Below are 14,062 nucleotides of genomic sequence, written 5' to 3'. Positions count from 1 at the left end.
AGCTACTTCAAGAAAACTGGAATTTGGGATCTCGACTCTTTTTTTTATAGATTTTTATAGAAATGACCAGAAACAGAAGAGCAGAGCTGAATCAGAGAGTAACCAACATTTAGCACAGGTCTGCAGATTAACTTCACTGTACGACTTTGTGATGTAACCAAGACAAACAAAGACAGCGTGTTGTCTTGAACTCATCATCTGGAGACCTCTTATGTTTCTCAGGAGAAACCTTCTGTACGTTTAATTCAGCAATATTACACTTGAGGGTGTGCTTCATGCCAATAATGACATTAACGCACACTCTCCTGTGTAATATTGAGATTATACAACAATTAGCAACTTAAATAAAAATATAGAATCAAACATTTTCACGTTTTGGGGAAATTTGCTCTCAAACATTTCTTTGCTCTGTCTCTATGGAGACACACGGGGTCTGACTAACACCTGGAAAACAGTCACAGCAGCAGACTCCTGTATGTGATGGAACACAGTTTACAACTCCAGCAAGTAGCCCGAGCCTCAGTATCGTGGAGTTTCCCAAACTGAATAAATCCACACATACAAACTCTGAACTGCTCTGTAAGCTCAGCCTTGTAGTGACTCTGATCTAACATAACTTCACATTTACTTTGTATCAGCCTGACTCACCTGCACAGCTGACAGAGGACGGTCCAAACACTTCAGGAGCTCCACAGCGTCGTAAAGTCCAAAAGTCCAAATGTGTTGAACAAAGATGGAAGTGATCCAAACGAGCAACATGTTTTTATTCCTCTTCAGTCCACATCAGTCCACATTAGTCCACCTTTAGTCTGCACAAACATTTTCTCTGTCACTGTTTGATCTCTGACTGCTGCACACCTGTGTTAACGAGGCACACACCTGTGTTAACGAGGCACACACCTGTGTTAACGAGGCACACACCTGTGTTAACGAGGCGGTCTAACACTCCATAACAGAATACTGATCAAAGAAAGCTGAAGTTGTAAATTCACTTTATTAAAGTACTTCCAGTGGACTTATACATATTTGCTGAGTAATATTTTTTAGTGATGAGTCAGGTGTGCTGTCATGCTGATTTGAGCACATTCTAAACGTCTAGTTCAGGGGTCTCAACCAGGGGTCTGTGACCCCCCCAGGGGGTCTGCAGAGGTGCTGCAGGGGGTCCGACAGTTTTCATAAAAATAATGTTGAATGTGACGGTGCAGATCATTAAGAAACCACAAACAAATGGAGGTATGTGCAGTCCAATGGAATGAATCAGTGGACACGTCCAAAGACGCACAACTTTTTTATCAATCATAAACACATACAGGCTCATAAACCAGGTTAAAGGGGTGAAATAAAAGTTGATTAAAATAAAAGTTACTTTAGGCCAGGGTTTTAAAAATGAATTACATGTGCGGGGTCCCTATTTGTCTCTTGTCCTTGGGCTGAAAAGGGTTGAAGACTCCTGGTCTACTTGACCAATCAGACTGCTCGGTTGGACCTACTTGTTGTATAATATACGATCAGTTATCTCCGACATATGTGCACACATAGACAGCCGACTAACAAGTTAGTTAGTAACAATTCACCAACTAGTCCCTGCAGCGTAGTCACCCCGTCTTCTAGAACCAAACTTGCAGATCCATTTTTCTGTACCACTTTCTGATGTGAGCAGACCGACAGCGCTGAAACCAACAAAACACTTGGCAGTTCAAAGATAAATACCAATAAAGTGTCGTCTTGAGCTCAGTCTTCCTTTCATTGCCTCATCATCTGGAGGCCGTGCACCGTATCCAGCGAGCAGCTTACGTTTCTCCAGAGAAACCTTCAGTTTGTGAGTTTAATCTACGATGAGCTATCATGATCGTGTGAAGGAGCCTCCTCGGGGCTGTCGGGTCATCTGCAGATCCAGAATCTCTCGGCCTGAACTCCGTCACCTTCCTCTCTCTTTTTACCCCCACCCCTCTTGTCGCCCTCAGCTCTGCAGGTTAAGACTAATGTAATCACAGACCCCTGCAGACGGGCCAGCGCGGGAGACAGAAGCTGGGCCAGACATACAGGTATTCTAAACTGGTTACATTAGACCAAACAGGCCATCTGTCTCCCTCTGTAATTGGACACTGTGGATTAGAAGGAGACGGCAGCGTTTCCCAGCCAAGTGGGCTAGTTACTGTTTATTTGGAATTAATTACCAAGGAGAGTGGAAACCTCACAGCTCCCAAAGAGCGAATCCAGACACTTGAGGCCAGGACGAGAGGAAGGAGAGTGCCATACCAACGCTATGGCAACAGAGCTGAGAGGCACACAGCTCGGGACGCTGACGTTTATTATGTTTGAGCCTCGGATGATGATGATGCAGCCGGCGTGTCGGAGTTAGGTGGATAAGGACAAAAGCTTTTTTTTTTTTTTTTTACACAAACGCTGCCCTCCTTCTCCGATTCGGTCACCCTAAACTGAGGCAGCGAATGAATGGATGTGTTCAGCGGCGGTAACGGGTATCCTGGTGTGATGCCATTAGCTTTTTTTCTCATGCCGTGGGTGCTTTCCAAGAGTTGAGTGAAAGGACAAGAGTATATATCTCTGAAAGCCTGAGAACGGAGCATCCAGCCTGGCACTGCAACACATGGCTGCACGCTCGAAGCTCTCACAGGGATCACCGTGTACACGGCGGAGAAATGTCGCCCGGACGTGTTTTCATGTGTTTTGACAAGCGGCGAAATGAATCCAGCGACACAGAGTCTCTTTAAAAGCTGCTCTTTTTATTGTATCTACTTTTTAAAAATAAAAAAAAGGGCTGGTGAAGGGCTGTATCACTGCATTCTGTTCCCCCTATGCTATCAGTTTTCATGCAGTGAAATAAAGTGAGACAACGCAATAAATTAGCATAATTTACATTTGAAAAAAAAAAAAAAATTAGTAACAGTGTACCAACATTAATACTGAATATAAAATATAAGCAAATAATCACATGATGCTTCTCATTTTTCTTGCACTTAAGGTACAGGTATAAGCAATGTGACATTCAAACATCCAAGTTCACAGCAATGAGTACCAGTTTGATTGATTTCACTTCTTCTTTTTGTTGTTGTTGTTGTCGTCGTCGTCGTCCCGGAGGCTCCGCGTCGCCACGAACAAACAGCAGATGAGTTTAAGTCCAAAGCGGTTTGAATTCACTTTCATCCACCGTCCCCCCCGCGACCCGGCCTCGTTCAAGGTTTTGGTTTTAACCGATAATAAAAAGAATCTGCTCGACGTTTGTCATACTGAAGGTGGCCACAAAAATGTAGCAGCAGCAGCAAAAAAAAATTAAAAAATTAGAAATTAGTTGTTTTAACAGCTTCGATGAGATTCTTGCACACTCCTACATCAGATTTCTCCAAACGTACCTCCATTAACAAGTGTGACGGAGACGTTTCAGACTCCGGTGTTCCCTTTCACAAACCTCCCCGAACACCGGCGGAAACGTTCCCCGAAGTAAAGGGATCAGTTACGACTCGGTGAGTGTCCATTTTGTTGGTAGCACAAACACAATACACGGTTAACAATGAAAAAAAAAAAAAATCCCAGTGTGAGGTATAAACAGATACAAACAAAACAAGAACATGACCAGCATTTACCAACAGAGATATTGACAAGGATATTATTTCATATTGTTTGGATCCAGCCTCACTATTTAACCAGAACCGGAGAGGCTTGAATGGAAGCACTCACTTGATAGCACCAGTTCAGCCTGGGAAGGCCGTAACCCCTCGGAGCAGAGCAGGGAGGAAGAGGAGAGGTAAACACAGTACTTCATGGAAATAAGAAAAACATCAAATAAAAGACGGGAAGCACCATGGAGCTGGCTGTTCTTCTGTTTTTACGCCGAGGGACAAAGGTGATGAGAGGAAAGAGGATGAGGGGGTAACTTTATCTGGAGGGGGTGTCTGAAGCCTGGATACGTGGTCTGGCAGCAAATCCAGCACTGGAAATTCGCTTACTGACTTTCTTACATGAACACTGTACAAACTACAGCCAGGAGGCGGGGGGTTAGGGTTAGCGTAGCTTAGCGTAAAGACTGGAAACAGAGGGAAACACCTAGCCAACTTATTTTATCTTGTTACTTTGAACCAGGAGTTTAAAACTGGCCAGACGGAGCCTTCAGGAGTAAGACCTGGACCGTGAAGTGATTTTGGCGAAGCAGCCTGATTGATTGCAACTTTTGCGTTCATCAAAAAACTCGTTTGAGCATCAAAAACATCTGAAGCCAACAGAACATCAGCTCACGTGTGAAGCCTATGGAGGCTTTCTCAGGAAACGTAAGGAATGAACGCTGTACCAATCAAGACCCCAAGACAGACTCCAACTCTTGTTTTCGAATCTTTAACACTGAATCTTCAAACTGAATCTACTAAATCATCATCGTCACTGACCGGGTCAGTAGTTGTTGGCTCCGGACCACCAACACGTTACTCAGCTGGTAATCTTATCGAGCTTGAACCAACAAACGAAACAAACTGAACTGAAGACAGTTCTCAATGTACTAAAACAAACGACTGAACAAAATGATTTGAATCATCGAACGTAAATCCTAATTTCCATGTTTTTTCTGACTAATTGGAGGGAACCAGGCTAGCTGTTTCCCTCCGTTTCCAGTCTTTATGCTAAGCTAGGCTAACCCTAACCCCCCGTCATAATAACACATGAGAGTGACTGCTGTGAATCTCAGCGTTTACAGAAATCAGCACCTTTCCGTCCGTAACGTCAAACCGTTCCTTTAGCTCCGATCGACGCTTCGCTCGCTGCTGAAATTTAAAAATAAACGCGATCAAACGTTCGATCAAACGTTCGATCAAACGTTCGATCAAACGTTCGTTCAAATGTTCGATCAAACGTTCGATCAAACGTTCACCCGGCTTTAAAAAGTAAGAAATAGTGGCCGCACTGTGATTCCGATGAACAAGCTGCTTCATAGGATATGCTCCTTCAAAATGAATCCTTCAATCGTGAACTGAAAGCTCCTCCGACGGGATGGTTAGTAAGTAAAGGCCAGTCTTGGTAACAGTGTTTCATGCGGCCCAGGCACAGTCTGACATACTTTATATCTTCATGCTATTTTTGGACTAACGACTGGGTGAACTTTAATTTGAGTGTTAGGAACTAAGGCACCCGTCCCCGGGGAAAGAAATTAAAGATCCTCCTATAACCACGTGGTATTTTCTGGTCCTGGATTAACATCATATATAATATACAGATCCTTACAGTATATAAGGGTTTAACGTATGTTACAGTATGTAATATTTTCATTCCAGCACAGAGACATCGAACATGAAGTCAATCACATTACATTCCCTTCCATGACAGTAGGCTTCCTATCTGACACAAACATGATCAGAGGACATCAGGACATCTCAGCTCTGCTTGGAATTGTACAATAAATATACAGTACACCGATGTTTTGTTTTTTTTCTCTCTGTCGTATGTTTGAGCGGTAAATTGGCAAAAAGTATTTACACGGGAAAAAAAAAAAAAAAAAAGTGCACCGAAGCCAAAAGTCTGCCTGCCAATAGCACCGTCACAGTCGTCCCAAAGAAAAGTCGGGCGTCCCACACTTTCCACTCCCCTCCCTCCCCCCACGTCATCTCTCGTCCTCCCCCGCCGTCTGTCCGTCTCCGGGGTGAACGTCCTCCGCGGGGTGATGTGTCCAGCACTTTGGATTCATAGAACAACAAACACGAAGGAAGACTAACAATGATATTAATAATTATTATTATAATAAAAATAACATCACCAACAAATAATCTTCCGAGTTCCACTTCACAGAAGTGAACATGTAAAAGAAACAAACAGTTTGTGTCAGCGCCGTGGGCTGAGCAGTGGTTTGGATTCCACCACGATGGAGGGCAGGAGGTGATCAACAGGGAACTACTTCTTCTTCTTCTTCTTCTCCGTCTGTCTTCAGCTGGTCCAGAGGGTTCTTTTCATTTTCCAGTCCGCCCTGTTTTTCTTCTTCTCTCCCTTTCAGTGCCGCGTCAGCCTCCCTCCATCTTTCTCGCCTTTCTTTCTCTCTCTTGTCGTCCTTCTTCTTCTTCTTCTTCTTCTTCGCGTCGTCTCGCTCTCAGTGTCAGTGGCCCTGGCAGGTCTTGCAGCACATCTGTCTGAAGTACGCCCGACTGCAGAACTTGAACTTCAGCACCAGCGGGCAGTACGCCACTTTGTTTACATCTTTGCATTCTGCAGAGAGGAAGAAGAAAGAAGAGCGATGATACGTTTGTAATGAAAACGTGTAGCGCGTAACCTTTACCACCAGGCATGAACGCGACGTGCACCGCGACCGTCCCAGTCGACGTTAACGAAGTCTGCTCCTGGGTTTGAAGAACGGCGCTGCGGCTGCAACGTGACGGAGACGCGATCTGCCGCTACGTTCAAGTCACAGTGCTGAAAAACATCTGTCCATATTTGAAAAGGCAAGAAGGATGTTAAACAACCGCTTAACCCACTACGCTACCGACCGCCCCGTGTGTGGAGGCTATAGTCCTCGCTGCAGCTGGCCTCGGTTCGAATCCCGCATCGGACGGCTAATTTACTGCGTGTCTCTGCCCCCTGCTTCCTGTCTATCTTCAGCTGTCCTATCATAAAAGGCCAAAAATATCATCTTTAAAAAAAAAAAAAACACTCAGTGTTCTTCTGCAGGTCTTAACAGAACCTTCTTCTAAGCTCCGGTTTTATTCTGAGTGTGAAGAGAACGGGCGGCGATGCTGATGCTGACTACATCAGACATCAGGACGCTGTGTTTGGATTGGACGACGAGCAGCTGTAGAAAATTCCTAATGACATAATTAATTTCAATTAACTCGACCCGTACCTGGATAAGTGGAGTAAAATGGATGAATGGATTAACCGATTAAAAATGATGAACCTGCAGCTTATTCGCCTCTAACACTGTGACATCTTTTTGTGTTTTGCTAAACGAGCGAGAACAAACGTGATTTCTGCTGCCGGCTTCAGGAAACAGGTCGAAAAGCTGCAACAGATTAACAGTTTTTATCCTCCAGATGTGTTTAATGAGTCTGAAAACACCTTCGCCGCGGCGGCTAAGTGTTTGCAAACCACCTCAAACATCTGAGTTATTAATAATTCAGACTGGTGCATCTCCCTTCAGGCTTCAGCAGAGGAAAACTCTCTGTGCAACTATACTTGGACGCAGAGGCCCGAGACTGAGACAGATCCTGGCCTCGTTCGCTAACTGGGCTATCTGCCACACACACACACACACACACACACACACACACACACACACACACACACACACACACACTGAAACCGCTTGCTGGATGCCGGACAGCCAGTGCTCTAAATGCCTTATCACGATCAGAGTGTCTTCCCTTATTAGGCTTCGGCCCCGGCCTCCGCGGAGCCAAATGAAACGAGACGTTGCCTCACTGCTGTCCGTAAAGGAACAATTAGCCTACAGCTAATCCCATTAGCCAGCCTGTAAACGCGGCTCACGTTTTCCACTGAGGCTAATCGAAAGGCCCTTCTCGATGCATCTGAACAGCCATCCATCATATGTAAGTGTATATGGAGGGCTGAGGCTGTTTGGCTTTGACCACGGGCCAACCTCGCTGGAAAGATTAATGCAGCTGGCAGAGTGTGGAAGAGTGTGTCATCCCGGCGTGTTTAGGTCATCGCAGAGCAGGAGATGAAGATAGAGACGTTTTATAACGAGGCGCTCACGTGAACATCTGCCTTTGCGTTCTGAAGGATTTAAATAGAAACCTGCGTCCGCCTGCCGACCGCACATTTTCTTCTTCTTCCTCGAGAGCGTGATGAAAACTGCAAGCAGACAACTCGTCGAGCCAGCGCTATTAAAGCGTGATGGCAGACTCAGATGTGTGTGTGTGTGTGTGTGTGTGTGTCGTCATCTTACCGTCGCCATTGGAGATGGGGGTGAGGTTGCACTTGCTCTCGCACTGCTGCATGGTGGTGGGTCGGAGGGACTCTGCGCACTCGTTAGACGGCTGCCCGGTGTAGGACAGACACTGCACCGTCCTCATCTGCTGCCCCATGCCGCACTGGGCCGAACACTGACAGAGAAAAAAAAAATACAAGAGTTACAAGAGTCGAGAAACCCAGATCATCTTTTGTCTCTGCGTGACCCCTGCGAGGCCTCAGGCACGCCACTCTGGGTAATCCCCGACTTCATCCAATCAACCAATCATCAGACGAGTCGCCTTCTTCTTTTGTCTCAGCCGGGTCGACTGTTCAAGTTTTTCTCTGCAGCAAAATAAAAAAAGTGAAGTGTGTGTGTGTGTGTGTGTGTGTGTGTGTGTGTGTGTGTGAGGAGAGAAAAAGAAACAGACAGACAGAAAATTGCTTCTTGTTTCTCTCCAGAGGAATTCCACTCTAATTCTTTTCAGACCGAGCCGAGCGACGGCGAGCGGCGTGCACGGCCACGACGGAGACGAATCGTCTCAGATGAAACTATACAGCGCGGCCGCGCCGATTAAAGTGCAGCTGGCAGAAAAACCTGCAGCCGACTGATTGGACCGACATTGTTTATGTCTTCAGGATGGAAAGAATCACTTTATAAGACTGCAGCAGGACGAGTTTTCATATAGAAAACATCTCACCTGCAGGTCCACGAGGCTGGCTCCAGTTCACCTCGCCCTCCCCTCTCCTACATTTGGCCCTGCGGCTGGCACACCTCACAGTTTTAAACCCTCAGCCACGTCCAAATAAAGAAGTTACAAGGCCGAGTCATGCTCCTGCCAGAATCCGTCTCCTCCAGCCTCCGGCTCATTGTTATACACAAACATAAATAAACTAATACAGCTGCAACTCCAGAAGATGATCTAATGACGCATGAGGCAGACACTGCATGTACTGAACGCCGGGGCAGCGTGTGCTGAGAGAGTAAGACAGGGTCCGCCGCCAGCGTCATGAACGCTCACTAACAGATCATTCATTCATTGTTATGTGAAGCAACGCCGTGTTCTTCTTATCACAGCACAAGTGAGCCGATGTCGTCCAGCTCAAGTCGAGGCCGAATGGTTTAAATTATCCCGTCGATAACTCATCCAGAAGTTCCTTCCTTTCACACGTAGAGAAGGTTTTATAAGCTGAGTTCACTTCTTGGTTTTCTGGACCTCAGCTTGGGCCTGATGCTGCTTCTAGACCAGCCTCAGAGGTTTTATAGCTTTATTTTGTTTTGTTCGCTTCAGTTTGCCTTCCTGTAACTTTTATTTATCACTGGTTTAAACCATGGACAGTATGAAGAATGCATGACGGCACCCATGAAGCTCAAAATCTGTGGCGCTACGTGTAATCTAAAAAATAAAGACGTGGATCATCATCGGACCTGAGACGGGCTGAATGAAGCAGACACCCACCTGTCAATCAAAGTGTCCACGCTCTTAATCCTGCATAACTTTAAGCCTTAATATAATGTGAACAGGTGAGTTGTATATAAATTCACCCTCAGTACAGTTGTCATGAACGGGGAAATTAGCTACAGAGACCAAAACTGTTTTTTGTACCAGGCTGTAAACATGTTTATTTCTGCTGTGAAGTTGGACATTTGGACATGGGGACTTATGGAGACTGACTCACTTCTGGAGCCAGCCTCAAGTGGACATTTGAGGAACTGCAGTTTGTGTTGCTTCAACTTTTATTAAATCTTTTTCTTATCTTTGTATAAAGACAGAAACAGCTTTTTTAAATGTTTTGTAGTACAGTCGACTTCCTGTGATCTGCTCGTTCATTCTTCTCACTGAGTCGACGTCCGGTTCCATTTTTCCTTCGCCATAACCAAAAGAATATTTAATCGCTCCCAGTACTGCAGCCGATTTATTTACAAGGATATCTCCAAAACACTGGAGTCTTAAATGTTGATGGGTTCTAATAAAAAAAGCAACCCAGAGATGCCTTTAGCATATGGTCCATACTGGCTTCATGCTGGAGGAGAAAGAAGCAGGAACTTAATGAGACATGAGTCTCTTCGCTGGACTCGCCTTGACCGCGGAACAAAGACGCACGAATAAAAACCCCAAAATGTGCACCTGCGTTTCTTCTATCTGTCCAGCGTGCCAGTTGTAATAAAAAACTTGAGGTCGGTTCTACGCCGAGTGCCAACACACCTTCGGCGTAAACACGAGCCGAGGCGGGAACGGAGCGGGCATCAAACAACAACACACCTGTCCGATATGAGCCTCCGACAAACGGCCTCACCCCGATGAGAGAGCGAGCCTGTCACCTTCAATGATCCTCTCAGATCACATGTCATCCCTTCCCAATTACAGAGTCTTTATTAGGACCCGCTGCCGGCCATGACAGATGGCATACGTCAATGGTGCGACTTAAGCGGGATTTGAACCGGTGACCTTTTGGCCCGGGAGAGACCAGGCGCTTCACTATAGCTGGCAACAATCCCACCCGACCCACCCACCCCCCGACACTTTGGTGAGGGAGCGAGGGCGAAGCTTGTAATTACAGACACACACACACACACACACACACACACACACACACACACATCTGCAGCCCATGAGAAAGTGCTGTGTAAGAGTCGACTCCAGCTGTTTGCTCTACAGAGGTATTAACCTCGGCCCGGCGTGACGAGGAACTCGCTCTTTGATGGAGGTTATCAGCCGGGCCTGCACTTTGTTTACGACTGTCATTGGCACTGATTGAATTGTAAAGGTTTGTGTGTGTGTGTGTGTGTGTGTGTGAACGCACATGTGGCCGTTAAGAGGAGAAACCGAGGGAGAGCCGCGACCTAGACTGCCTGACTCTTGACCTTTGACCTCTGACCTCAACAACGCGGAGTTTAAAAACCCGTCTAAACATCTCGGCGCTCTGTTTAAAAAAATTCCACTTTTACGCTAAATTATGAAGAAATCCAACAAAATAACAAGCCATACTTTTTTTTTCTCTTCTCCTTCTGTCGTAGATACAACTCTCTCTCTGACGCACGTTTTCTGGCGTGCTCTCACCAACATGAGTCAGCTGTGTTGTAAAGTGTTCAACACTCGCTCGCCGAGCGCACTAAGTCATGTCAGGGTGAGCCTGAAGAATGTTACTCCTCGGTCCTTCCTCTAAATCGTGTTCCTGGAAGTGATAGAGCGGGCCTGGTTCTGAGGCAGAGATAAACTTCAAACAGCCAGGAGGATATTACTGCCACTGATCACACACTGCAGGCCTCACACACACACACACACACACACACACACTCGCGTCACAGAAAACCCTCCACCACCATCACCGTATGACATCCAGGTGTAAATCACATTAACCATTCACCGACACGCGGGATCTATCTGTGCATCTTTTGTCTTTGAAACATTCAAGATATCCTTTTAAAGGATTAACCGGCGCACTGTTTGTTCGGGAAGCTCGTGTTTAAGAGTCAGAATTAATGTTCCAGTCTTTTTTTTTAATCGCACTGCATGTCACCTGTGCAGATACCGGAGTATCTGCACCGACAAAGACCAAAAAAAAAACAGAAAACGTTGATTGATCCGGACCTCGCTGTACAAAAGCACAACCTCAGAATTCAGTGATTCTGCTGATACTGGATCAGATCTTATGTTTCAGTTCTATTTCATGTACAGCCTTTAAAGGGCTTTATAAATAAAGTTCAGTTAGCTTTAGGCTAACCACGTGCTAGCAGCTAACTGCTAATTAGCTGCTGCTAACTGAATCTTGCCGTTAGCATGCTAACAGATAAATAAACACTACAGACTTTAAGATGGAAAGAATGCTAAGTAGCAGTCAAGGTGAAGCTAATATAACAAAGCTAACAGGGCTAACACTGAAGATTCTGTTGGTTTGGAGCTAGTGCTAATGTAGCGGCTAACATGACATAATGTTGACTAGTTTCTGGAAAAGGCTAACATAGCTAACTGAAAATAAAAGCTAATGTTGTTGATTTCACTAGTTTCGAGGCTAATGTAGCTAACTGCTAACATTAGTTAGCTACATTAAGTAGCATGATAAGTAGCAGTCAAGGTGAAGCTAATATAACAAAGCTAACAGGGCTAACACTGAAGATCCAGTTGGTTTGGAGCTAGTGCTAACGGCTAACATGACATAATGTTGACTAGTTTCTGGAAAAGGCTAACATAGCTAACTGAAAATAAAAGCTAATGTTGTTGATTTCACTAGTTTCGAGGCTAATGTAGCTAACTGCTAACATTAGTTAGCTACATTAAGTAGCATGCTAAGTAGCAGTCAAGGTGAAGCTAATATAACAAAGCTAACAGGGCTAACACTGAAGATTCAGTTGGTTTGGAGCTAGTGCTAATGTAGCTAACTGCTAACATTAGCTACCATTACTTGATGTACAGATTGCAAAGTAGCGAACCGCTAACTGTGGTTAGCTCGGTCAGCCATGTAGCTAACTGAACTGACTCAGCCCGGGATGCCAGGAGCCAAACAGTGTTCTACCACGGACATTAGCCCATCTCCTTATAGAGTTTTGCTAAAATAGCTAATTGCTAATTAACTGCTACTAACTTAATCTGCCATTAGTAGGCAACAGAACCGGGCTCAGCAGCCTCTGAGACAAACGGGGAATAACGTCACTCTACCGAGCTGATTTACAGACTTTATGATGGAAAGAATGCTAAGTAGCAGTCGAGGTGAAGCTAATATAACAAAGCTAACAGGGCTAACACTGAAGATCCAGTTGGTTTGGAGCTAGTGCTAATGTAGCTAACGGCTAACATAACATAATGTTCACTAGTTTTCTGGAAAAGGCTAACATAGCTAACTGAAAATAAAAGCTAATGTTGTTGATTTCACTAGTTTCGAGATAAAGCTAATGTAGCCAACTGCTAACATTAGTTAGCTACATTAAGTAGCATGCTAAGTAGCAGTCAAGGTGAAGCTAATATAAAAAAGCTAACTGGGCTAACACTGAAGATCCAGTTGGTTTGGAGCTAGTGCTAATGTAGCTAACGGCTAACGTGACGTAATGTTCACTAGTTTTCTGGAAAAGGCTAACATAGCTAACTGAAAATAAAAGCTAATGTTGTTGATTTCACTAGTTTCGAGATAAAGCTAATGTAGCTAACTGCTAACATTAGCTACCATTACTTGATGTATAGATTGCAAAGTAGCAAACCGCTAACTATGGTTAGCTCGGTCAGCCATGTAGCTAACTGAACTGACTCAGCCCCGGGATGCCAGGAGCCAAACAGTGTTCTACCATCGATTGCTAAGTAGGAACTGGGTCAGGCGGCTGTATTGCATGCAAGACTGGACAGCGCTGGTTGCAGAGGTTCGGTCCAGCCGTGTTCACTGGAAGGCAGACGCTAACAGTAGCTGCAATGCATAGCGGTGGTTCTTCGATGTGAAGGCGGTGCTGTCCTACCTGTCCCCATTCACCAGGGATCCATCGAGGCGGAGGACAGCGTCCTAAACTGCAGCGCATTCGGACCGGAGGTTTGTTGTGGCTCGGGCAATGGGCGGGAGGGAAAGTCTTGGCGAGGTCGCTGCTCTTACACAAGGCGATGCGGTGCTTGAAGCCGGGGCCACATTTAGGTGTGCACTAAAGAAAGCAGAGCAGGTGCAAGGTGTGAACATCTCAGACAGGACGGTGAGCTTAAAGTGAGTCTCAGGATACGTTCTTACCTCCGACCAATCCAGAGTGACCCACTTTGGCGGGCAGGACTGGTTGTTGCACGACTCTTGTTCGATGGGGCGGTGAGTCAGACAGTGGGTGTCCTCCAGTGTCTCCTCCTCAGCAGGGCCGATCTTCCTGATACACAGGACTGTCCTCGTCCTTATCCCGCCGTCACATGTCTTCCCGCACTCCGACCAGTCGCCGATAAACCACCTGGAGGACGGAGACACGAGTTTAAACAGAAGAGCTGAAGCTAACGGTGAGCTCTGTCTTGAAATATGAACCACCTGTTCTTTCTCTCTCTCCCCAGGTCACATTTTTTAACTTCACACACTGAAATTCAGCATTCACATGGTCAACAAGATGAGGATGCTCACGGTCATTTGGGCTTTTTGATACGACCTACCGTTTGGCATTAGCGTCCACTAGTTGGAGGGGCTTCATTTAGAGATTTTCTGTGTCTCTCAGCAG

The 14,062-nt window shown here is 45.6% G+C and overlaps 1 protein-coding gene across 1 annotated transcript in view; it reads right to left on the bottom strand.

The window, feature by feature from the left end:
• Positions 1-2,211: 2,211 nt before the first annotated feature.
• The window catches only part of adamts6 (ADAM metallopeptidase with thrombospondin type 1 motif, 6), a 64,407-nt gene continuing 52,556 nt past the window's right edge, over positions 2,212-14,062 (bottom strand). The window contains exons 22-25 of the mRNA XM_019278628.2: positions 13,600-13,804; positions 13,340-13,516; positions 7,895-8,051; positions 2,212-6,198 (exon numbers count right to left, since the gene is read on the bottom strand). Of these exons, the coding sequence (XP_019134173.1) occupies positions 6,089-6,198; positions 7,895-8,051; positions 13,340-13,516; positions 13,600-13,804 (649 nt within the window). The 3' untranslated portion in view covers positions 2,212-6,088. The remainder of the gene's footprint in view (positions 6,199-7,894; positions 8,052-13,339; positions 13,517-13,599; positions 13,805-14,062) is intronic.

Source organism: Larimichthys crocea, chromosome IX, assembly GCF_000972845.2.
Source record: "Larimichthys crocea isolate SSNF chromosome IX, L_crocea_2.0, whole genome shotgun sequence".
NCBI classification, from domain to species: Eukaryota; Metazoa; Chordata; class Actinopteri; family Sciaenidae; genus Larimichthys; species Larimichthys crocea.
The sequence above is the reverse complement of the archived record's forward strand: the minus strand, read 5'-3'. Positions and strand labels throughout refer to the sequence as shown.